At 45.4% G+C, this 27,199-nt stretch overlaps 1 protein-coding gene across 1 annotated transcript in view; it reads right to left on the bottom strand.

The window, feature by feature from the left end:
- The window catches only part of DYTN (dystrotelin), a 118,604-nt gene extending 92,161 nt beyond the window's left edge, over positions 1–26,443 (bottom strand). The window contains exons 1-2 of the mRNA XM_069735566.1: positions 26,355–26,443; positions 7,353–7,512 (exon numbers count right to left, since the gene is read on the bottom strand). Of these exons, the coding sequence (XP_069591667.1) occupies positions 7,353–7,512; positions 26,355–26,443 (249 nt within the window). The remainder of the gene's footprint in view (positions 1–7,352; positions 7,513–26,354) is intronic.
- Between the last annotated feature and the right edge of the window lie 756 nt (positions 26,444–27,199).

The raw sequence follows: 27,199 nt of genomic DNA on the forward strand, positions 1-27,199 counted from the left end.
TTGTTCCCATCAATTTGCGACCGGAGGTTCTCTCCTGGGCTCATTCGTCCAGAGTGGGTGGACACTTTGGGGCAAAGAGGACATCAGAGTTGCTGGCGAGAATGTACTGGTGGCCACATATGGTTCGTGACGTCGGAGACTACGTTCAGGCATGTGTCTCTTGTGCCAAGAATAAGTCTCTCCGTCAATGGCCAGCTGGGTTGTTATACCCTCTGCCGGTGGCAGACAGGCCCTGGGAGATGGTCGGGATGGACTTTGTGGTGGGTCTGCCCAAGTCTCGTGGCTGTACCATTATTTGGGTAATCACCGACCATTTTTCTAAAATGGTGCATTTGGTGCCGCTTCCTCGGCTACCTTCTGCACGGGCCTTGGCAGCGTTGTTTATTAAACACATCTTCCGTCTTCACGGTATGCCAGACAAAATTGTCAGTGATCGGGGTCCCCAGTTTGCGTCTCGGTTCTGGAGAGAGCTTTGTCATCTTCTCACTATTGAGTTAAATCTCTCTTCGGCATATCATCCCGAGACGAATGGGTTGGTGGAGAGACCAGACCTTGGTCACATATCTGCGACATTTTGTCTCTGCTAAGCAAGATGACTGGGCATCTTTACTACCGTGGGCGGAGTTTGCTCTTAACAATGCTGTAGCTGACTCCACTGGACAGACCCCATTCCTCCTTAACTATGGTCAGCATCCGCGGGTACCTGTGCCCATGCCCGTGTCTTCTGCCGATTCCAGGGTGGCAGACTGGGCTGTGGAGGCACGGGACATTTGGGATCGCACTCAGGATGCCATTCGGGCTTCCAAGGAGAGAATGAGGTCCTCCGCCGACGCACATCGGCGCCCCGCTCCAACCTTTGCTCCTGGCGATTTGGTGTGGCTCTCCGCCCGTAACATCAGGCTGCGAGTTGAGTCTACCAAGTTTGCACCTCGCTACTTAGGTCCTTTTAAGGTCCTCGAACAGGTTAATCCTGTGGTTTACAGTCTGGCCCTTCCTCCACGCCTTGGTATCACCGACACCTTTCATGTGTCCCTCCTTAAGCCCGTCTACATGTCCCGGTTTTCTGAGTCTTCTACTGGGACGTCAGGTTCGTCTACGGACGATTACGAGGTGAACGCTATCTTGGGGTTCAAGGTGGTTCGTGGCAAAAAATTTTATTTGGTGGACTGGAGGGGTTACGGTCCTGAGGATAGATCCTGGGAGCCTGCTGAGCACATCCGGGATCCACAGCTCATTGCTGCCTTCGAACGTAGCGAGGCCCAAGGAGGGGGGGTAATGTTAGGGGTCGAGTTCCCGCTTCTGCACAGGGGGAGTCTCGAGCCACCTCCGCTGCGGTCTCCCATTCTTGTCCAGCCGCAGTGGAGTCTGCTCAGCAAAGACGTCGGTCCCAGCGTCTTGCTCATTCTCACTCTGTTCTGAGAGTTACTGCTGTTTCTCCAGTCTCTGCCATTAAAGCCAGTACTGGTCAGCAGCGAGCGGACTTCTCTGGGACTAAGTCCTTGTCTGCGCATACTGAGCATGCCCAGGGTAAGATCTCCCGTTGGAGATCGAGGGTCATGTGCTCAGGCTCTGCGGCACATTCCATTGGTCCTCTTGACAGGTCTTGGAAGGGCAAAAGTCCTGTGGCCACTTCCTGTGCTGCAACTATATAAACTGCGCATGACCGCACGGCCATGCGCTAGTATTGTCTTGTAAATATGTGTTTGTGTTGTGAGTGAAAGTCGCTCTTTAAATACCCTCCCTATTGAATGTCTGTTCGCGGAAGGTGTATGTTTGCTATCTAGCGCCCGACTTGTCCAACAGCACGAAACACACATTGCAGCGTCCTCTTGCTGTGTCCGCCTGTACGGCGCCGTGCGCTTGCCTTGCGCTTTCCATACCCAAGCCAGTGTGGTTGGTGGCGTCCGTCAGTGCGGCATTGCTCGCACTCCTGTGCATTTATATATTTATTCTTAGTTTCCTTACACACCCAGTTGTGGTGTAGTGCCACCGAGGGTCTAATCGGACTTCCACCCCAGTTGGGGTTAAGTACGCTGACTGCTCGCTCGCGCTTTAGGTGCGGTGCCGCGATCCTGTGACGCAGCAGGATTGCTCCCTTCACGCTGGGTGAGGTTGAACCCACGTGTATATACTTTAGTGTACCGCCATATAGTCTGCTATTTACTAGCAGCAGGGTTTCTCCTGCACGGTGGACCCCGGACTGCGAACATCTTTCTTGGTGCATTCCGCCAGTCCTAACAGTAGGTCTCTGCCAAAAGAGTCTACCTTGTCATGGTGGTGGCTTAAAAAAATCTTTTGGCCAAAACAAAAGCTGATGGCTATGTATGTGATCTGGAAACTATTAATGTGTGATTGGTGAGGACGTGGTGCAGAAATGGAGTTTTTCCAAGAGTGGATGGTGGGACTATGGAAGATTCGAGGAGTGGATGCGGAGCTGGGGTGCAGCCTGGGAAGAGTCTCAACGGGGCCCAAAAATGTTGACATTATGGGGCCTTGAAATTCCTAGTGGCAGCACTGCTCTCACCCACAAAGCGCTCCACGGTTCAGCACTATCCTACATTTCCTCCCTCGCCACAGTCTACCAACCTACCCATGCCCTCCATTCTGATAATGACCTAAGGTTAACATCCGCAATAATCAGAACCCCCCACTCCCATCTCCAAGACTTCTTGCGTGCTGCGCCAATTCTTTGGAATGCACTACCCAGAGTAATTTGATTAATCCCCAATACCCAGAGTTTTAAGCGTGTCCTAAAAATTCATTTCTTCAGACTGGTCTACAGCCTCAACACATTTATCTAACTATCCCTGTTTTGCCAATTCACAACTTTCTTCATAACCAGGACCCTCGTATCATGTTCTCACACGCTTTATGCATTTAATAGCCCTCTGTGTCTGTACTTTTACACATTCTGGTTGGTAACCAGTTCATGCAGCATTACATGAACACCCGATTTATTACATTATGGCTGGTCAGATCATTGAAAGCAATTGTTACCATCCACCTTTTGTGTCTCAGCTATTTCCTCATAGATTATAAACTTGCGAGAGCCCTCATTCGTTTTGCTATCTGTTTATGTGATTATTGTTATTCTGTAATGTCTTGTATTGTCTCTTCAAGTCCCCTCTAAAATGTAAAATGCATAATATGTTGGTGCGTTAGTAATAAAATTATTATTAATCTATATACCTCACTTACCCCGCCGCTTATGTGTCAGTGCAGCTATATGTATTCAGAGAAGGGGCGATGCAATTTGAATTAGCCCAACTCTATGGAGAAATGGACATATGCTGAACTCCACTGATGAACCCTATCTGGGAGGAATGCATAGGATGAGCACCGAGAGAAAACCTAGGGCTATTTATTCATCCAAGGAGAGCTGTGCACTGTGTTGGTTAGGGTGGGAGTATTTGGGATACACCAGGGTCATGCCAGCGTTTAGAGTTTTCGGCAGGTACAGCATATGACTTTCTTAAATGATGATTAGGAATCTGAGTGACTTGACTGACGATCCCAGGACCATGCCATAACATCTTTATGAGTGAGATCGTCTGGTTTTTGCTGAGGCTGTGACCCAGTGTATTTATGTTTGGGGTGGGTCTGATGGTATGTGGACTGCCTCTGTTAAGACTGACCACTGTCAGTCTGTGATTCATTTTTATAGATGTATTTGACTTTACATTACTGTGTTTCTTAATTACATTGAATTATTTTGGCTGAAGGTGGGTCTATATTGGTATGGACCACCTTTGTTACAACTGACCATTGTTATAACAAGATTTACATCCATTTTGATTTATTCACACCTATTGTTGTGTTTGCTTTATTCATTTTCCATGCACCATACATCAGGCTAAAGCCAGAGTTAATTACAGAATGTTAAGGGTGCCAAGTGTCAGATCCCAGCAGTCTTATATTGATGGCCTATGCCTTGAGTAGGTAATACATATAAGAGAAGTGGACAGTAAATGTAAAGATCTGAAGACTATATGGTCACTAGTTATTAAAATGACCACAAAAATATTCTTGATCAAATAGGAAAATCATGTGCAACTTTAAGAATGTGGAAATGTTGCCCATGTTTCCTCTTTAAGATGTGTATCAATGTAATGTGATATGATGTGTTGGATGTGTAGTGATTTGTACTGTTAGCAAGGAAAGTGCATTCTGCCAAGCATCCGTAACTGACAGGGATAGTAGGAGTTAATAGTTAGAACTAGTCCAGAGTGGGAGGGGCTAAAGTGAAGGGACAGCAGAGAGGTTCCAGTGAGGAGTGAGATAGGGCCTTGACTGCAACAGAAGTGGACCTACGATCTGACTAGTCAGCAAAGCCCCATGAAGTGTGTCTTCCTTAAAGGAGAGGATACCGAGGCAACAGATAGCATGAACCAGACTAGAAACTAGGAAACGTGATAGAAGGAGTAAGTGACTCTCCGTAGCCTGGTCTTGGGCAGGAAGCCTAGTTGGACGGTTTCAATTTCACAAGTCAAAGAGGTAATGAAACACATCAAAGTGGGGAATGTGAGACAAAAGAGTGCCCAAGCGGTAGTCTTTATGTGTCAGTAAACAGAGAAACTAAGTGATGGCCATATTGGCATAAGTAGCTCCACTAAGGGGAAAAGGCTACTGCGCCATGCCACGTTATGCCATTTCATGCAAAAGCATTTTCTCTAGAGATGCCAAGCCATTATCCAGGTTCTCGATTGAGGTCCAGCTAATTGTCAGGAAATTATCAGAGACTTCCTTACAATTAGCTGGACCGCCTCCCATTTTGTATAATTTTTTTTCTTAGTTTGTTATTTAATTGTGTAAAAACTACATACACTCTGTATATTGAATCTTGTAATAATATTCAGTAGACTAAAAGATCCCAATGGACTAATAAGACTGATGTCATCACTACCTTGGTGGAAGTGAGATCTATTTGCCAATAAAATTGCCCAAATGCAGTATGCCACTGGAGTCAAATGAAAATCCTTTCTGCATAATATAAACCAGAGTTTTCCACTCTTAGAGGGCTGTTCCATTTTATTTGAGCAAATACATAAAAGCATGAATTTGTGACATGTACTAAGAAATTAGTATTACTGTTGGTTTGTTGGTTCCTGCAACCTCCATGGAATGCACAACTCTTCTGTTCTCAAACTGGCTGCTGATGGGAGAGCAAATCTTCTGGCCTGCCCATCCATTTCCTTCAACTAAAAATCATCTCCTTCATAAAGGAGGATAACTTTACTTGTAAAATTATTTCCCCAACATATTTGGTAAAATAAAAATAAAGCAAACAACCCTAAGAGTTATTCTTCAAGGTCTTGGTTGGTAAACACTCTGTCCTCTATCTTATTTTGGCTGCCAGGCATAGATTTATTTGTAGCAAACAGTAAGGAGGTAGATGGACCCCGTTCTCCTGACTTTGCACATAACTAGAACTCTAATTCTGTGTATGTTTAAAATACACCATTATAAATTCACTTGATCTCGTTTTTACTAATGTATGTGGGTTTTCTACTTAACCCACAGAAAACAGTTACATGAGGTATTTAGTCTTAAAAAAGTTTGCATTTTGAAGAGAAGCTACGAGGTAGTCATCACAGGTCCTGAATCAGAAGAGCTTCTCTATCAATTGTTACCAACTGAGCAAGCTATGGGGAGATGAGTGGCCATCTCTTTGTTAGCAGCTTTCTACTCTGGCTACTGGATGATAAGCGCTAAGGGGTGGACCCCCTCTTTGACATCTAAATACCTCTTTCCCCCTAAGAACAAATGTTTTTTGGCCTCTTGAGGGTTTATTTCTGGAGAATAAGTTGTATTTTTCCATGGTAAATAAATAACTTGGCACTCAACTTGGTGAATAGTGGTAATCAAGAAAATCAAAATTTATTACTTAGAATAGCAGTCCAGTGAAATAGACGTTTCGGTCAAACATAAAGACCTTCTTCAGTAAACCGACTGCTGTAAAGGTGGAATGTATACAGCACTTGTATGTGTATATATGACTGAGGGGTCCTAGGAAAGAATCCAGTAGGACCTAAATGATGACGGCAGAATAGCCAAACTAAAGGTCATCAGTATAGATCCACATAGAATATGAAGTAGTATGATTTGGAAAATGGAGCTATTTAAGATGTCTGGGGAGATATGTGGCTAGGAGGGTAATGTCTCATTTATGGCAGAACGATGTGCCCAGCGGTTAACTATGGGCAGAAAAGGTCCTAAAAGGAATACTGGGAGCAAAAAGAGCCTCTTAGAAAACGTATACAGGAAACTATCGTGGGACGATAATCGAAAAAACAGCTCCGATATGCTGCGGACCGTAGGAGTACATCAACGCGGTATTCAACCAGCGGTGGACACCGCGTTGATGTACTCCTACGGTCCGCAGCATATCGGAGCTGTTTTTTTGATTATCGTCCCACGATAGTTTCCTGTATACGTTTTCTAAGAGGCTCTTTTTGCTCCCAGTATTCCTTTTAGGACCTTTTCTGCCCATAGTTAACCGCTGGGCACATCGTTCTGCCATAAATGAGACATTACCCTCCTAGCCACATATCTCCCCAGACATCTTAAATAGCTCCATTTTCCAAATCATACTACTTCATATTCTATGTGGATCTATACTGATGACCTTTAGTTTGGCTATTCTGCCGTCATCATTTAGGTCCTACTGGATTCTTTCCTAGGACCCCTCAGTCATATATACACATACAAGTGCTGTATACATTCCACCTTTACAGCAGTCGGTTTACTGAAGAAGGTCTTTATGTTTGACCGAAATGTCTATTTCACTGGACTGCTATTCTAAGTAATAAATTTTGATTTTCTTGATTACCACTATTCACCAAGTTGAGTGCCAAGTAATTTATTTATCATATCTACTGGTGTGGGAAACCTCTCTTGAGCACCGACACAGCTGTGCCGCGCTATACTTCAGTATTTTTCCATGGTGGCACACATTTGAAGGGCATATGTGATTTATTGTGATTGAAAAAATATGAATGCCAACTATGTCTTGAAATGCAGAGCCTATGGCATATCTTTGGGCTTTTTGAATGTGCCCCTGTCTTTGAAACCCATCCACACGATGTGACACACCTTAGAAGCACACATTAAAGTTAAAACAAAAAATTATAATTTTAGTGAATGATAAGGAATAAAAAATAATAATAGTATACATCTCAAGCTCTGATATGAACACATTAGCAGTATTTTCTGTGATCAACAAAGTAATGCTAATTAGGATTACAATTACTAGCAAATGATCAAGTAGTTTCAAAGAATTCATGGGCAAATCATTTTTTTTCACAAACACTTGAAAACATACCCTAATGACTTCAGATATCACAATAACACACCTGCATGTTGTGCTTTAGTTCTTTCAGTTCCTTCTTCATGCATTCATTGCTCTCTGCTAGCATATGTATCTGGGCATCTACTTTGCCATGATTATCTTCTTGAGACTCCTGAAGAACTTGCACTGCCCCAGTCCAGTGGCATAACTGCTTCCTCAGTAACCTGAAAATACAATGAGCGAAGAATATGTGACCTGAGAAAGCTTTTAATTTCTGCAATGACAAATAGTATGTAGGGTGATTTGAGGAGAGAAATGTCATTAACATTGCTCAACACTTCACACAGCTTATAAGAAAAGAAAGAGATTTCATACTGTTCTGTCTATAAAAAAGGTTGTTGCCTGATCACATATTGTGATTTAAATTATTGCAGTTCAGATCAGGCCATTAGGATTTCATCTACTTATATGTAATAACATCCAGACATAATTTTCAGATAAAAATGCAGGCACCTGGCTACAGGTTTAATGATAAATATAAGACTGTTATAAGTTTTCTCCTTAAAGGGGCTGAAAAGGACTTGGATATTAATGACTTTCCCATTGGATAGGTCATCATTATCAGATCTTGGATATCCAACACTTTACTTCCTACCACTATGTGCATTAGGTTGTCGCAAGAGCTGCATACAGCTGATCAGCAGGGGTGCCGGATGTCAGACCCCCAACACCTGATATTGGTTACCTAAGTCTTAGAAAACCACTTTAATGGCTCATTGTTATGGCAACGGTATGGATGATTGTTATACATGCTTATGATTGTGTTTAAAAACTGATTTTATATGGATTTCACACAGAATCTTTCTGAAAAAATGTTCCGATTTATCATGATTCTTCAAGGAGCCTCTACACAATAGAACATTAAGGCGCCAATTTATCAAGGCTGGCATAGCACAAGCTCGTGCTATGCTAATCTTGGCTGGGCACACATTGCCAAATTTGCCACTTAATGAATTTGACTCATCTAGTAAGTGGTGTCCGCCTCTGTGCACTGCTCCAGAAATTCTACTCTAGTCAGGGACTGGAGCAAAATTTCTGGGAAAGAAAATGCCAGCAGATTTGATAAATTTGATGGGGGCATAGAATAACGATTAAAGGAACATATACACATTGGATTAAAGTGTCCCAATTTCAAAGACACCTGATAACTATCTAATATTTCAGAGGTGTCCTGACTAGGGTTGAGCGACCTTGACCTTTTTAGAGTCGAGCCGTGTTTCGCGAAACCCGACTATCTTAAAAGTCGAGTCGAGTGGAATCGGCCGATTATCGCGAAAAGTCGGGTATCACCCGAAACACGAAACCCAATGCAAGTCAATGGGGGAGCATAGTCGGCAGTGAGTGGAGGCCAGGAAAACACCTACACTGCCCATTTTAATGGCAAAAACATCCATTCTTGTTAAAGAAGCTTGTCAATCGTAATTTACCTTATAATAATTGGAAGGCATTTGAAATTGGGGGTCATTTGGCTAAAGTTGTGGGGGGTAGGGCTGGTTCAAGTAATTAGTGGACCCAGTAAATCTGGACCACGTCACGGCAGTGGAGCAGGGAGAGGTAAGTATTTCAACTTTGCAAGTGCTGTGATCCTGAGCAAGCAGGGGGGCCCACTCGTTGGCATTGGCACTGGCACAGGGCCCCTCAAAGTACAGCGGTGTGTTTGCATGGCGGGGGCGCCTCCCACCGGCAGCAACACTTTTGCATACTATGAGAGGCCCTGTGCCAGTGACGTCGCCATCTAGTATTCCTCCCCCCACCTGATGAAGGAACCTGCACTTTCATCTGCACCTTCCTCTTTGTCCCCGTGTAAGGTGGTATGGTATGCGGGAAGAGGAACCTGACTTTCAGCAGGGTCACAATCTTACTGTGTAGCGTGCACGGGGAATTTTGCGTTATGGGTCAATGTACCAGCAGACTCATCTATCACTGGCTGGGCAATGGGCAGGATGAGGAGGAAACACAGATATAGGCCCAAAGAATAAAGTGGGCTAAATGCAGTTCAAAATTGGTAACACAGGACTAACCAGGGGGCATTGCAGTGGAGGACAACTGGAATGAGAGGCTGACACAGAGAGTAGGCCCAAATCAGTAAGTAGTCGACATGCAGTTCAAAATTGGCAACCGTAGTAAACAGGCGGCCCAGCTTTGTTCAGTTGAGAACAGCAAGGAGTGGCAGACACCGATAGTAGGCCCCAACCCAACTAGTAGGCCAAATGCAGTCTAACATTAACAACTACTTAACAAGAGCCTGAAAATGGAATTTCAGGACAGGAAACCAGGAGAACAGCAAGGAGTGGCAGACACCGATAGTAGGCCCCAAACCAACTAGTACGCCAAATGCAGTTGTTCCATTTAACCACAATTTAATGAGAGCCTGAAGATAGAAGTTCAGGAAAGGCAACCTGGAGAACACCTTGGAGTGTAACACACCATCTCTCTACACCCCATACCCAATTTGTAGGCCTAATGCAGCGTAGTTTCCAACAACTACTAAACGAGAGCATGAAGATTGAAGCTCAGGAAAGGCAACCTGGAGAACACCTTGGAGTGGAACACACCATCTCTCTACACCCCATACCCAATTTGTAGGCCTAATGCAGCGTAGTTTCCAACAACTACTAAACGAGAGCATGAAGATTGAAGCTCAGGAAAGGCAACCTGGAGAACACCTTGGAGTGGAACACACCATCTCTCTACACCCCATACCCAATTTGTAGGCCTAATGCAGCGTAGTTTCCAACACCTACTAAACGAGAGCATGAAGATTGAAGCTCAGGAAAGGCAACCTGGAGAACACCTTGGAGTGGAACACACCATCTCTCTACACCCCATACCCAATTTGTAGGCCTAATGCAGCGTAGTTTCCAACAACTACTAAACGAGAGCATGAAGATTGAAGCTCAGGAAAGGCAACCTGGAGAACACCTTGGAGGGAACACACCATCTCTCTACACCCCATACCCAATTTGTAGGCCTAATGCAGCGTAGTTTCCAACAACTACTAAACGAGAGCATGAAGATTGAAGCAATGGAGAGGAAACCTGGGGAACACTTTGGGGAGGCAGACACCGTTAGTAGGCCCTACCAAAGTTGTACACCCAATGCAGTTTTAAAATTCCTAGAGGCTGAAAACAAGACTATTGACGCTCAGCTTTTTTCAAAGGAACACAGCTGAATTGAGTGGCGCAGACAGACACCGGTAGTAGGACTCAAACCAAAAATGTGGCTCACTGCAGCAGAAAAAAGTTACAGGGGTACACAAGCTGCAGTGCTCTGGGCAGTGGAGGACAATTTCAATAGTGAACCGCAGACAGACTTTGTACGCCTACTATTAAAAAAAGGATGCTCTATGCAATTATAAATAGATTCTAGGGGTACACGGGCAGCAGTGGTGTGGTCAGTGGAGGCCTAGTGGAAGGAGTGACCACAGACAGGCATCGAAGGTCTAAAATAATAACACATGGCTGTAGGCAATTTTAAATTGGTTCCAGGGGTACACGGGCAGCAGTGGCTTGGTCAGTGTAGTAGTAGTAGAAAGAACGGACCGCAGACAGGCATCGAAGGCCTAAAATAAAAAAATTGGGCTGGCTGTAGGCAATTTTAAATTGGTTCCAGGGGTACACGGGCAGCAGTGGTGTGGTCAGTGGAGGCCTAGTGGAAGGAGTGACCGCAGACAGGCATCGAAGGCCTAAAATAATAACACATGGCTGTAGGCAATTTTAAATTGGTTCCAGGGGTACACGGGCAGCAGTGGTGTGGTCAGTGGAGGCCTAGTGGAAGGAGTGACCGCAGACAGGCATCGAAGACCTAAAATAAAAAAATTGGGCTGGCTGTAGGCAATTTTAAATTGGTTCCAGGGGTACACGGGCAGCAGTGGTGTGGTCAGTGGAGGCCTAGTGGAAGGAGTGACCGCAGACCGGCATCGAAGGCCTAAAATAATAACACATGGCTGTAGGCAATTTTAAATTGGTTCCAGGGGTACACGGGCAGCAGTGGTGTGGTCAGTGGAGGCCTAGTGGAAGGAGTGACCGCAGACAGGCATCGAAGGCCTAAAATAAAAAAATTGGGCTGGCTGTAGGCAATTTTAAATTGGTTCCAGGGGTACACGGGCAGCAGTGGTGTGGTCAGTGGAGGCCTAGTGGAAGGAGTGACCGCAGACAGGCATCGAAGGCCTAAAATAATAACACATGGCTGTAGGCAATTTTAAAATGGTTCCAGGGGTACACGGGCAGCAGTGGTGTGGTCAATGGAGGCCTAGTGGAAGGAGTGACCGCAGACAGGCATCGAAGGCCTAAAATAATAACACATGGCTGTAGGCAATTTTAAATTGGTTCCAGGGGTACACGGGCAGCAGTGGTGTGGTCAGTGGAGGCCTAGTGGAAGGAGTGACCGCAGACAGGCATCGAAGGCCTAAAATAAAAAAATTGGGCTGGCTGTAGGCAATTTTAAATTGGTTCCAGGGGTACACGGGCAGCAGTGGTGTGGTCAGTGGAGGCCTAGTGGAAGGAGTGACCGCAGACAGGCATCGAAGGCCTAAAATAATAACACATGGCTGTAGGCAATTTTAAATTGGTTCCAGGGGTACACGGGCAGCAGTGGTGTGGTCAGTGGAGGCCTAGTGGAAGGAGTGACCGCAGACAGGCTTCGAAGGCCTAACATAACAAAAATGTCAATACAATGGTATTGTCAGTGGCAGGCATTGAAGGATGTCAGCGCATAGACTAAACATTGGTGGAGCTGTGAGATAATTTTGCAAGTGGTAGAGCAGTTTGAGCTGGGGGGGGGAACTGTCTTGTGGCCGGCGGTACAGGCCCAGGGCCCCTCATATTACAACGGTGTGTCTGACGTTGGGTGCGCACCACCACCGCCAGAGATACTTTATTGTACTAGGAGGGACCCAGTGGCAGTGCCGTCGACCAAAAGCGGGCACACCCAGCTCTTCAGACAAACAGCACTCTCACGGGTGCTGTCGCCAAGTGTCGATACCACGGCCCCGTGTGGGGAGTTTGGCCATTTAGTGAGGTGTAAACATGTCGTATGCTGGACAATCAGGTGCAGAAAATTACGAGATTGGAAAAGGCATTCAGAATAGTCCACAGGCAAGACCTTTTCATAGGAAAGCTAGGTGTCGGCCGGGCAAGGTGGGGCAAAAGATTTCGAAATCCAGTTGTGGTTCATTTTAATGAAGGTTAGATCATCTACATTTTGGGTAGCCAGACGAGTCCTTTTTTCTGTTAGTATTGAACCTGCAGCACTGAATACTCTTTCTGATAGGACACTAGCTGCCGGGCAAGCAAGCTCCTGCAATGCATATTCTGCCAATTCTGGCCAGGTGTCTAATTTTGATGCCCAATAATCAAATGGGAATGACGGTTGAGGGAGAACATCGATAAGGGATGAAAAATAGTTTGTAACCATACTGGACAAATGTTGTCTCCTGTCACTTTGAATTGATGCTGCAGTACCTGTGATGTCTGCGGTCATAGCAAAATCACTCCACAACCTGGTCAGAAAATCCCTCTGGCCAACGCCACTTCTGATTTCTGCCCCTCTAACTCCTCTGGTCTGCTGGCCCCTGCAGCTCGTGTGAGAACGATCACGGGCGCTGTGTGCAGGGAATGCCAGAAGCAAACGGTCAACAAGAGTTGATTGTTTGGTTGCTAATATTAGTTCCAAGTTCTCATGTGGCATTATATTTTGCAATTTGCCTTTATAGCGAGGATCAAGGAGGCAGGCCAACCAGTAATCGTCATCGTTCAACATTTTAGTTATGCGTGTGTCCCTTTTGAGGATACGTAAGGCATAATCCGCCATGTGGGCCAAAGTTCCAGTTCTCAAATCTGCGGTTGTGCTTGGTTGAGGGGCAGTTTCAGGCAAATCCACGTCACTTGTGTCCCTCCAAAAACCAGAACCCGGCCTTGCCGCGCCACCAATTTCCAGTGGCCCCGGAAAAGCTTCCTCATTAAAAATATAATCATCCCCATCATCCTCCTCGTCCTCCTCCTCCTCTTCGCCCGCTAACTCGTCCTGTACACTGCCCTGGCCAGACAATGGCTGACTGTCATCAAGGCTTTCCTCTTCCTCAGCTGCAGACGCCTGATCCTTTATGTGCGTCAAACTTTGCATCAGCAGACGCATTAGGGGGATGCTCATGCTTATTATGGCGTTGTCTGCACTAACCAGCCGTGTGCATTCCTCAAAACACTGAAGGACTTGACACATGTCTTGAATCTTCGACCACTGCACACCTGACAACTCCATGTCTGCCATCCTACTGCCTGCCCGTGTATGTGTATCCTCCCACAAAAACATAACAGCCCGCCTCTGTTCGCACAGTCTCTGAAGCATGTGCAGTGTTGAGTTCCACCTTGTTGCAACGTCTATGATTAGGCGATGCTGGGGAAGGTTCAAAGAACGCTGATAGGTCTGCATACGGCTGGAGTGTACGGGCGAACGGCGGATATGTGAGCAAAGTCCACGCACTTTGAGGAGCAGGTCGGATAACCCCGGATAACTTTTCAGGAAGCACTGCACCACCAGGTTTAAGGTGTGAGCCAGGCAAGGAATGTGTTTCAGTTGGGAAAGGGAGATGGCAGCCATGAAATTCCTTCCGTTATCACTCACTACCTTGCCTGCCTCAAGATCTACAGTGCCCAGCCACGACTGCGATTCTTTCTGCAAGAACTCGGACAGAACTTCCGCGGTGTGTCTGTTGTCGCCCAAACACTTCATAGCCAATACAGCCTGCTGACGTTTGCCAGTAGCTGCCCCATAATGGGAGACCTGGTGTGCAACAGTGGCAGCTGCGGATGGAGTGGTTGTGCGACTGCGGTCTGTGGACGAGCTCTCGCTTCTGCAGGAGGACGAAGAGGAGGAGGAGGGGGTGCGAACGGCTACAGCCAACTGTTTCCTAGACCGTGGGCTAGGCAGAACTGTCCCAAACTTGCTGTCCCCTGTGGACCCTGCATCCACAACATTCACCCAGTGTGCCGTGATGGACACGTAACGTCCCTGGCCATGCCTACTGGTCCATGCATCTGTTGTCAGGTGCACCTTTGTGCTCACAGATTGCCTGAGTGCATGGACGATGCGCTCTTTAACATGCTGGTGGAGGGCTGGGATGGCTTTTCTGGAAAAAAAGTGTCGACTGGGTAGCTCGTAGCGTGGTACAGCGTAGTCCATCAGGGCTTTGAAAGCTTCGCTTTCAACTAACCGGTAGGGCATCATCTCTAACGAGATTAGTCTAGCTATGTGGGCGTTCAAACCCTGTGTACGCGGATGCGAGGCTAAGTACTTCCTTTTTCTAACCATAGTCTCATGTAGGGTGAGCTGGACTGGAGAGCTGGAGATCGTGGAACTAGCGGGGGTGCCGGTGGACATGGCAGACTGAGAGACGGTGGGAGATGGTATTGTTGCCGCCGGTGCCCTAGATGCAGTGTTTCCTACTACGAAACTGGCGATTCCCTGACCCTGACTGCTTTGGCCTGGCAAAGAAACCTGCACAGATACTGCAGGTGGTGCGGAAAATGGTGGCCCTACACTGCCGGAAGGGATGTTGCGTTGCTGACTAGCTTCATTGGCCGAGGGTGCTACAACCTTAAGGGACGTTTGGTAGTTAGTCCAAGCTTGCAAATGCATGGTGGTTAAATGTCTATGCATGCAACTTGTATTGAGACTTTTCAGATTCTACCCTCTGCTTAAGGTAGTTGAACATTTTTGACAGATGACTTTGCGCTGATCAATTGGATGTTGTTTAAAAAAATGCCAGACTGCACTCTTTCTAGCATCGGATACCTTTTCAGGCATTGCAGACTGAGCTTTAACCGGATGGCCACGCTGTCCTCCAACAGGTTTTGGCTTTGCCACGCGTTTTGGGCAAGATACGGGCCCGGCAGATGGAACCTGTTGCGATGTTGATGCCTGCTGCGGCCCCTCCTCCTCCGCTTCAGAACTGCTGCCGCCTGCACCCTGTTCCCCCAATGGCTGCCAATCGGGGTCAAGAACTGGGTCATCTATTACCTCTTCTTGTAGCTCGTGTGCAACTTCGTCTGTGTCACCGTGTCGGTCGGTGGTATAGCGTTCGTGATGGGGCAACATAGTCTCATCAGGGTCTGATTCTTGATCATTACCCTGCGAGGGCAATGTTGTGGTCTGAGTCAAAGGACCAGCATCGTAGTCTGGCTGTGGCTGTGCATCAGTGCACTCCATGTCAGATTCAACTTGTAATGGGCATGGACTGTTAACTGCTTCACTTTCTAAGCCAGGGACGGTATGTGTAAAGAGCTCCATGGAGTAACCCGTTGTGTCGCCTGCTGCATTCTTCTCTGTTGTTGTTTTTGCTGAAGAGGACAAGGAAGCGACTTGTCCCTGACCGTGAACATCCACTAACGACGCGCTGCTTTGACATTTACCAGTTTCACGAGAGGAGGCAAAAGAGCTAGAGGCTGAGTCAGCAAGATAAGCCAAAACTTGCTCTTGCTGCTCCGGCTTTAAAAGCGGTTTTCCTACTCCCAGAAAAGGGAGCGTTCGAGGCCTTGTGTAGCCAGACGACGAACCTGGCTCCACAGCTCCAGACTTAGGTGCAATATTTTTTTTCCCACGACCAGCTGATGCTCCACCACTACCACTACCCTCATTACCAGCTGACAATGAACGCCCCCGGCGACGACCTCTTCCACCAGACTTCCTCATTGTTTTAAAAACGTAAACAAACTAACGGTATTTGTTGCTGTCACACAACTTACACAGGGTGAGCTATAACTTCAGTATGATTTAGCTACCCCTTTACAGGTGAGTGAGACCACAACGAAAATCAGGCACAATGTTACACACTCTGTTGTTGGTGCCAACAAATGAGAGAGATGCCACACACGCAGGACTGTCACTGAAGCACAAATGTAAATATGAATCTCCCACTGATTTGTTTTTTTTTTTTTTTTTCAGGGAGACTTTAGGAAAAAAAATAATAGAATAAAATGATTTTTTCAGGAAGAATTTAGAAACCAAATAAAATAAAATGATTTTTTCAGGGAGAATTTAGAAAACAAATAAAACAAAAAAAGGCTTTCTATGGCCCACTGAGTGAGAGATGACGCACACAGGAGTCAGGAGTGGCACACAAGCCCAGAGGCCAATATTTATCTCCCACTGATTGATGTAGTGATTTTTTCAGGTAGATTTTGGAACCCAAATCAAGCTAAAAAAATAATAGGCTTTCTATGGCCCACAATTGGAGAGAGAGAGAGAGATGGCACACCCAGGAGTCAAGACTGGCACACAAGCAGAAAGGGCAATATTAATCTCCCACTGATTTGTTTTTTTTTTTTTTTCAGGGAGACTTTAGGAAAAAAAAATAATAGAATAAAATGATTTTTTCAGGAAGAATTTAGAAACCAAATAAAATAAAATTATTTTTTCAGGGAGAATTTAGAAAACAAATAAAACAAAAAAAAGGCTTTCTATGGCCCACTGAGTGAGAGATGACGCACACAGGAGTCAGGAGTGGCACACAAGCCCAGAGGCCAATATTTATCTCCCACTGATTGATTTATTGATTTTTTCAGGTAGAATTTAGAACCCAAATCAACCAAAAACATAAATAGGCTTTCTATGGCCCACTATTTGTGAGAGAGATGGCATGCTCAGGACTGGCACACAAGCCCAGAGGCCAATATTAATCTCCCACTTTTTATTTTTTTTCAGGGAAAATTTATAAACCCAATAAAAAAAAAATAAATAGGCTTTCTATGGCCCACTATCTGAGAGAGAGAGATGGCACGCTTAGGACTGGCACACAAGCCCAAAGGCCAATATTAATCTCCCTTTTTTTTTTCAGGGAGAATTTATAAAACCAAAAAAAAATAAATAAATAGGCTTTCTATGGCCCACTATTTGTGAGAGAGATGGCACGCTCAGGACTGGCACACATGCCCAGAGGCCAATATTAATCTCCCACTTTTTTTTTTTTTGTTCCAGGGAAAATTTATAAACCCAATAAAAAAAATAATAAATAGGCTTTCTATGGCCCACTGACTGAGAGATGGCACACACAGGAGTCAAGAGTGGCACACAAGCCCTGAGGCCAATATTTTTCTCCCACTGATTGATGTAGTGATTTTTTCAGGTAGATTTTATAACCCAAATCAAGCAAAAAAATAAATAGGCTTTCTATGGCCCACTGAGTGAGAGATGGCACACACAGGGATGGCACTCTAGCAGAAATGTCAATCTTAACCCCTTAGTGACCGCCAATACGCCTTTTAACTGACCTGAGATATAAGAGACTTATATCCCCATACAGGTGACAATCCAGTAGCTGTCGGCTGTCCACTATAGCTGACAACTTGCTGCATCAGCCACGATCAGTGTTTGCACCGTCCAAATCTATTTAACCCCTTAGATGCTGCTGTCAATAGTGACTACATCATTATAAACGGTTAACAGACTGTGGGGGCTTCCTCTTTATCCCAATTGGTGGTCTCAGATCATAATTGTGTGGTCTTGATGTTTGCCATGGCAATTCATGACCAAATAGCGGCCTCAGAGTCTGCCGGCTGTAGTAATCGGTTCAGAAGTTAGTGACATTTAGGTGATAAAAATACACATTTTCATTTTTCTCATGCCACTTTGCATTAATTCCTGAAAATCACCCGAAGGGTTAACAAACGACCTGACTGCAGTTTTCAATATATCAGGGGGTGCTGTTTTTAAAATGGTATCACTTGTGGGGATTTCCCTATAAATAGGACCCCCAAATTCACTTCAAACATGGATAGGTCCCTAAAAAAATACATTTTGTAAATTTCCTTGAAAAAAATTTAAATTGTTGCTACATTTTTAATCCTCCTAAAATGCTAACAAAATAAAATAACATTTTGCAAATGGTGCTGTTGTAAAGCCGACATGTGGGAAATGTTATTTATTAATGTTTTGCTATGGTATGACTATCGGGATTAAAGGGATAATCATTCAAAGTTTGCAAATTGCTAATTTTTTAACATTTTTTTCAAATTTCTGATATTTTTTATAAATAAACATAAAGCATATCAACCTAAATTTACCATTATCATAAAGTATAATGTGTCACGAAAAAACAATCTCAAAATCACTGGGATTTGTTGAAGCATTCCAGAGTTATTACCACATAAAGTGACACTGGTCAGATTTCAAAAATTTGGCTCTGTCACTAAGGGGTTAATCTCCCACAAAAAAAAAAAAAAAAACAGGGAGTGTCCAACAATTACTATCTCCCTGCAGTAATCTCAGCCAGGTATGGCAGGCAGCAATAAGGAGTGGACTGATGCACAAATTAAATAAAAAGTGTGGACAAACAAAAAAGATAGCTGTGCAGAAAGGAAGGAACAAGAGGATTTGTGCTTTGAAAAAAGCAGTTGGTTTGCACAGCGGCGTACCCACAGCAATGCAGCTATCAGGGAGCCTTCTAGGGCAGCCCAATGAGCTACAGCGCTGAGGGGAAAAAAAAAAAATGTAGCTTCCACTGTCCCTGCACACCGAAGGTGGTGTTGGGCAGTGGAAATCGCTACAGCACAAGCGGTTTGGTGGTTAATGGACCCTGCCTAATGCTATCCCTGCTTCTGACGAAGCGGCAGCAACCTCTCCCTAAGCTCAGATCAGCAGCAGTAACATGGCGGTCGGCGGGAACGCCCCTTTATAGCCCCTGTGACGCCGCAGACAGCAAGCCAATCACTGCAATGCCCTTCTCTAAGATGGTGGGGACCAGGACCTATGTCATCACGCTGCCCACACTCTGCGTTTACCTTCATTGGCTGAGAAATGGCGCTTTTTGCTTCATTGAAACGCGACTTTGGCGCGAAAGTCGCGTACCGCATGGCCGACCCCGCACAGGGGTCGGATCGGGTTTCATGAAACCCGACTTTGCCAAAAGTCGGCGACTTTTGAAAATGAACGACCCGTTTCGCTCAACCCTAGTCCTGACACTTCCTGGACTGATAGAGAGAATGATTGAGCAGTTTGCCTTTAAACACCTGAAAAAGTTGTCTGGCAGTGTCTTTCTCCCGTCTTGTTGTTGAAAACACATGAACATTCAGCTGAATCAAATGTTACCATGTATGTGGGAGTTGGGAGAGACATTTTTCAGTTGAATGAGCATTCAGTCTCTCAGCAATTTATGGTATTTGGGCACCTTAAATGGGCTATCCCATAATATAATATTTTATTGGAAACCTATGTACTTAAATAACTTTACAATGCCTATTGTACTATGTAAATGTAGGTGTGATGGAGGTGATGTTCTACTCCTTGTCACCCCAAGTGGTTAAATCTGATTGAATGTATTTAAATGGATGTATGCTATCTGAAAGTAAAACCCTCTGGGGCTGTAAGTTAGTCTAGACAGGGTTAACCATAATGGCCGGCCCAGATTAGGGAGGAGGAGATGAGTGTTAATGCCAAGTTCAGGAAGTGCCAAGTTCAGTTAGGAGAGAGGGTGGAGGCAGCAGTCACAGGCAATAGGCTGCTAGTGAAAGCATGAGCCGGTTACTGGTGTGCAGTGGATTGCCAAAGAACCATTCCATGTGAATCCATCTATCAGCCAGGGAACCTCAAGATAGACATATGGTTTCTTTGGGCGCACTAAGCCTGCAGAGCTGCAGGGAAAGATGCACTAAAACTCTCAGAGGCGGGAAGTGATGGAATCTGAGTGCACTGCTTGTGGTGGAAAAGGATTCCTAGTGCTAGAAGACTTAGCAAGAGGGATGCTCTACACATACCAAGAACCAGGGCTGAAGTTAAGTCTGTTACCTGTAGGAAAGAATAAGCTGTTGGGCCTTATTATATATGGCTGATTGTAATGACAGTAAGCTGCCAAGTAAAAGTTTGAATAATTTAACGAATTCAGTGTCCCCTGGATTGTTTGCTGCAAAGGTTCTGGAAGATGAAAGCCTGGAGCCAATGGACACCTATGGGCTACAAGTAAGTGTGATGCACACCACACGTAGCAACACACCGGGACAGGGACACATTTTGTCTGTAGGGTGCTGGAGCAAGCAGAAGCAACAGCTCACCCACGACTACATCGCTCAGGAATCTTACATATACAGTCATGGCCAAAAGTATTGACACCCCTACAATTCTGTCAGATAATACTCATTTTCTTCCTGAAAATGATTGCAAACACAAATTATTTGTAATTATTATCTTCATTTAATTTGTCTTAAATGAAAAAACACAAAAAGAATTGTCCTAAAGCCAAATTGGATATAATTCCACACCAAACATAAAAAAGGGGGTGGACAAAAGTATTGGCACTGTTCAAAAAATCATGTGATGCTTCTCTAATTTGTGTAATTAACAGCACCTGTAACTTACCTGTGGCACCTAACAGGTGTTGGCAATAACTAAATCACACTCGCAGCTAGTTGACATGGATTAAAGTTGACTCAACCTCTGTCCTGTGTCCTTGTGTGTACCACATTGAGCATGGAGAAAAGAAAGAAGACCAAAGAACTGTCTGAGAACTTGAGAAACCAAATTGTGAGGAAGCATGAGCAATCTCAAGGCTACAAGTCCATCTCCAAAGACCTGAATGTTCCCGTGTCTACCGTACGCAGTGTCAACAAGAAGTTTAAAGCCCATGGCACTGTGGCTAACCTCCCTAGATGTGGACGGAAAAGAAAAATTGACAAGAGATTTCAATGCAAGATTGTGCGGATGTTGGATAAAGAACCTCGACTAACATCCAAGCAAGTTCAAGCTGCCCTGCAGTCTGAGGCTACAACAGTGTCAACTCGTACTATCCGTTGGTGTCTGAATGAAAAGGGACTGTATGGTAGGAGACCCAGGAAGACCCCATTTCTTACCCCGAGACATAAAAAAGCCAGGCTGGAGTTTGCCAAAACTTACCTGAAAAAGCCTAAAACATTTTGGAAGAATGTTCTCTGGTCAGATGAGACAAAAGTAGAGCTTTTTGGGCAAAGGCATCAACATAGAGTTTACAGGAGAAAAAAGAGGCATTCAAAGAAAAGAACACTGTCCCTACAGTCAAACATGGCGGAGGTTCCCTGATGTTTTGGGGTTGCTTTGCTGCCTCTGGCACTGGACTGCTTGACCGTTTGCATGGCATTATGAAGTCTGAAGACTACCAACAAATTTTGCAGCATAATGTAGGGCCCAGTGTGAGAAAGCTGGGTGTCCCTCAGAGGTCATGGGTCTTCCAGCAGGACAATGACCCAAAACACACTTCAAAAAGCACTAGAAAATGGTTTGAGAGAAAGCACTGGAGACTTCTAAGGTGGCCAGCAATGAGTCCAGACCTGAATCCCATAGAACACCTGTGGAGAGATCAAAAAATGGCAGTTTGGAGAAGGCACACTTCAAATATCAGGGACCTGGAGCAGTTTGCCGAAGAAGAATGGTCTAAAATTCCAGCAGAGCATTGTAAGCAACTGATGGTTACCGGAAGCAGTTGGTCGCAGTTATTTTGGCTAAAGTTTGTGCAACCAAGTATTAGGCTGAGGGTGCCAATACTTTTGTCTGGCCCATTCTTGGAGTTTTGTGTGAAATGATCAATGTTTTGCTTTTTGCTTCATTCTCTTTTGTGTTTTTTCATTTAAGACAAATTAAATGAAGATAATAATACCAAATAATTTGTGTTTGCAACCATTTTCAGGAAGAAAATGAGTATTTTCTGACAGAATTGCAGGGGTGTCAATACTTTTGGCCATGACTGTACATGAGCTGACTATGTGTCTTCTTGTCATTCCCTTGTAACTCTACATCAATGCTCTGACAGAAATGAGTGGTCATTAGTGATGAGTGAGCATACTCGCCACTACTCGGTACATGCTCGAGCATCTCACTGCTCGAGATTCTCGGAGCTGGCCGAGTATTTCTGGGGTTGCTTGGTGAGAACTCGGGTCCCCTCCCTGCATGTTTGGTGCTCTTTAGAGAGACAATGAGTATGCAGGGCTTATCTGCCACACACTGTAATGCCAGAGTCATGTTGGTTGTTGCATTACAGTGATTGGCTGGCCGCACAGTGTCATCAGATCTATATCAGACCTTGCACCACCATGCTCGTCACAGTCTACTCCAGAATCAGACAGTGTAGGGAGAGGTTCTGCTGAGATACTTGCTTGTTTCTTAGTTAGTGTAGGTATACCACAATATATTATACACATATCCATCTCAACTAACAGTCCTTCTGAGGACTAATCCAGCTGCATAGATATCCGTGCTAGGCAGGCAGGCAGTGTATGTGGCAGACCGCAGTGAATATAGCAAGAGGGTCCATTCCAGCTCTGTCTGCTGCTGCTGCTGCTTTTACAGATACTTCTAGGCATAGCCCCAGGAATCAGGGGCCAAGAATAGTTTTTTGGAGGATTTTAATCCTGATTATTTGCTTAAAAAGCAATCCAGAGAATACAGTTTTTCTGCTCCATTTGCTTGTTGGCACTGCAGAATATAACCAGATCTTTTCCATATTACAGCGCTAAAAATACATCTATTTAAAACTGTGGTTTGTCCATCACACGGATCCCATATAAGTTCGCTCACAATTCTGCCATTTCTGGCCTCCATTTAAATTTTGATGCCATGTGTGAGCGAAGTTATTGACCCCATTTTAGTGTTAAAAATAGTTGCATACAGGCCAGATATTTAAAACTGTGATTTATCTGTCACAAGGATCACATATAAGTTAGCTTCAAATTCAGCCATTTGCAGTGAACATGGAAAATATTGTCCTCTATTTCAAATGGGCAAGGCGCGTGGCAAGGGACGGGGAACTGGACGTGGTGGTGATGGTGCATGGAGAGGCCGAAGCCAAGGCTGTGGGCAAGCTGAAATTGTGCCACAACAAACACCCACATCTTCTTGCCTGACCTTCCTGTCCCAATTACTAGGGGACCACAGCAGTACACCACTATTGAACCCAGAGCAGTGTCAAAAGGTTGTTGGTTGGATAGCGGACAATGCTTCCAGTCACTCTGCCACCACTACCACCACCCTGTCTTCTACAAGGTCAAGTCATATTCCTCACCCTGATCCTCCTTCCTCCCACCATGTTGAGTGCCCGGTGACAACTGATCCCACACTTGGACACTCTGAACAGCTGCTCACTTTTTTATTTATAGATTCAGGCCTCTCGCCCAGTCCCCTTGAAGCGGGGCAAGAGGAGATGGCATGTACCAATGCCCAAATATTTGAGCAGCCAGGGTCACAGGAAGGTGACAGTGGGAAAGTGTCACAAGAGGTGGACAATGATGAGACATAATTGCCAGAAAGTCAGGAGGAGGACCAAGGTGCGGAAGTGGAAGGCGAGGTGGTGGATTATATAGTAACTGACCCAACCTGGCAGGAGGACATGCAGAGTGATGACAGCATCACACAAGGGGAAATAGGTGTAGCACCCCAACAGGCAAGAGGAAGCAGTGTGGTGGCCGCAGACAGAAGGTGGGCAACCGTTCACCATAACACCAACACAACTGAAGTTGCCAGTACAACTGTTATGTCTTCCCGAGTCTGATGGTTTTACAAAGACTCTGCCGATAACCCCAAAAAGGCCATTTGCACCACCTGCCAGGCCAGCATCAGCAGGGGTAGCAAAACTGCTAGCCTGATAACTACCAGGATGATCAGCACATGTCAGCAAAGCACCCGACTTTTAGGCTCGTGGAGATGGAAGCTTTCCGCAACCTGATGGTGGCTGACATCGCTCGGTACCTGGTTCCCAGCCGCCACTATTTCTCCAGGTGTGCCGTCCCCGCATTACACAAGCACGTGTCCCACAACATTAGCCGTGCCCTCAACAATGCAGTTACTGGGAAAGTCCACTTAACCATGGACACATGGACAAGTGCTTGTGGGCCGGGATGGTACATCTCACTGACGGCACACTGGGTTAACATAGTGAAAGCTGAGACCCAGTCAGACCTTGGGATGGAACACTTCCTCCCGACTCCAAGGATTGCGGGCCCTAGGTCACTCAGGGTTGCCCCCACAGTCTACAGCTCCTGCACCTCCTCCTCTTCAGCCTCCATCTCCGAAATGACGACATCTGTCATAAGGCAGAAGCACTGCAGCACTGCCTCAGCCAAGCGGCAACAGGCTGTGCTGAAGCTAATATGCTTATGTGACAAGCTGCACAATGATGAAGAGTTGTGGACAGCTCTGAAAGAGTAGGCAGATCTGTGGCTGACACCGCTGAACCTACAGCCAGGCATGGTCATGTGTAACAGAGGCTTGAACCTGGAGGCAGCTCTGAGGTGAGGCGAGCTCACACATGTACCATGCCTGGCCCATGACGCTTAACCTCGTGGTTCAGCATTTTCTCAAAAGCTACCTGTAGCTGCCAGATCTGCTTGTCAAAGTACACCACCTATGTGCCCATTTTAGAAAGTTATCTACAGCTTCCGCCGCCCTTGACGTGTTTCAGCTGTGTTTGCAGCTTCCGGCTCACCGACTGGTGTGTGATGTCCCCACATGCTGGAACTCTACACTGCAGATGTTGGGAAGGATTTGTGAGCAGAAGAGGGCAGTTGTTGACTAACAGCATCAACAAGGCCATCAGTATTCAGTCTGACTTCATACATAAGACCTCAGGAGTGGACATGGATGTCAGACATATGTACCATCCTCCAAAACTTTGAGGACTCCACCAAGATGGTGAGTGGAGATTATGCCATAATTAGCATCACCATCCCACTTCTCTGTGTTCTGAAACGCTCTGCTTGCAATCAAAGAGGATGCATTGCAGGCGGAGCATGATGAGATGGAGCAAGGATCCATATAGGGTGATTACACACAGCCCAGTATCATCTCATCGCAACGTAGATTGGGTGACAATGAGGAAGAGGAGAAGGAGGACGAACAGGAGCTAGTTGCCAAGCTGCTGCAGTGCAGTATAACGCAACCTCCACCAGAGGGAGCTTGAGAGGGAAGTGAGACTGCGTACACAGAAAAGCACCACAGATCAGCAGCACAGGTGCCACCAAGTGGCGAGAGAGTGGTCAGACAAGCCGGGTCCAAATACAATAGGAAGCAGAAGTACAAGAAGGGATAAGCAGTAAACGTGGTCAGAACAAGACAGGAGGTTAGGCAGCAGTCAGAAGCGGATAAGACAAAGTAAGAAAACAGAAGCGAGTCCGAAATACGGGCCAAGTCAGGTACCAGAGAATCAAACAGACAAACAGAGAAACGCTGTGAAAAGGGCAGACAGAGGGAGTTAACAGACATGGGACAAGTCAGAGTTCACAGCAGGACAAATCAAGAGCTACCAGAGTCAGGTTCACACACCAAAGGCAGAACTATAGCTGACACTGCCAGCAAGATTCATGGGAGCTAAATAGCAAACCTGAACCCAGAATGAGGCAGAGCAAAGTTAACCCTTGACATGATCCGCCTGGAAAAAGGGCAGACAGGAATAAACCTTGGAACGGATCATGACACTAGTTTCATACGCTATAGACGGTACTACAAGCACAACTGTCATACCATCTGTTCAGCGTGGATAAGGAGGAAGAGGAAAGCATGGTCAGTCTTCCTCTTGGTGAGGACACAGAAGTCTTGCCTGTTAGCAGTCTGGCAGACATGGCTGAGTTTATGTTATGCTGCCTTTCCCTTGACCCTCACGTTCTAAAAATTTTGGGTGACAGCCATTACTAGTTGGTGACACTTCTAGACCCATGCTACAAGGAGAAATTTTTATCTCTTCTTATTCCCAAGACGGACAGGTCTACTAAAATGGGACAGTACCAGAAGGTCCTTGTTGCGGAATTATTAAAAAAAGGCGATCTGAAAAAACTCCTCTCCTTTTGTGTTTCTTGCATGGAATTATGGATATTCCTTTATAAATGAAGAGGTTAAGGGAAGGTGATGGCCCTTTGATTCGGTGGAGACTATTTGCTGAGCTCCAGTTTGTGTGGTATGGGCATTCTGGCTTATTGCACGTAATTGCAGAGCAATAATGAGATAGTCCCCTTTGTCTGTTTTTGTTATACGAATGTGTTAAATTAAGTTTATCTATTCATACCTTTGGTTTCCGATGTGATTCTTTTTGTTTTCACAGTTACTAGGGGACGGCTGTTCCTCTCCTGACATAATGGCACCGTCATGAAACATGGCGTTCCTCTATTGGCTCTATGGTAGGGAGCTGGGGATTGGCCGATGTATGTGCGTGGCTCACATCATAGCCAGCTGAAATATGCTCCACTATGTATTACAACAACAATTAATACACAAACAATAGCCTCCTAATGTGTCCAGTACATGAATGCTGGACAAAAGGCGTTGAGGCAAGGCTACAATAGTGTCTAGGTCATATATATTAGGGTCTGGCACGATTATGAATGATGCGTGTCCCAGCAATATTATTGGAAACAGCACTGTCAGAGAGTGGAAGGGAAATGTGTATGGGGGAAAATTAGAATGAACTTTATTAAACCCTAATACCTCTACTCTGATGTGAATAATAGGAGTAAATACAATCTGAATAGCTGTGCAGAAGCTGCCCTCAGGTTTAGAGAATAGGGATAGCATTCGCACAACAGGAATGTTGTGTATGATATGATTGGGACTCAGTTTAAACCTAGCTTCATTCCAGACATATCAATGTGTGTAGAGCCTTTATTATGTGTTTAGTTTAGTGATACTGGTTACTAGTCAGCGCTACATGGCGGTACATTGTGTGCCATAAGAAATTTGGTCAGCAATGACAAACGGTGTCTGACTCATGAGTGGGCGAATATGAAATAGATCTTGGCTGGGGTGGTTGATATCTAAACCCAGTGAAGGTTGGATCTTGTGTAATATTATTAAAATTAATCCCTTGTTGGGAAACTGGAGGATATGTTATGTGGCCTTAGTGCAATAAGAACA

This window comes from Ranitomeya imitator, chromosome 7 (assembly GCF_032444005.1).
Source record: "Ranitomeya imitator isolate aRanImi1 chromosome 7, aRanImi1.pri, whole genome shotgun sequence".
NCBI classification, from domain to species: Eukaryota; Metazoa; Chordata; class Amphibia; order Anura; family Dendrobatidae; genus Ranitomeya; species Ranitomeya imitator.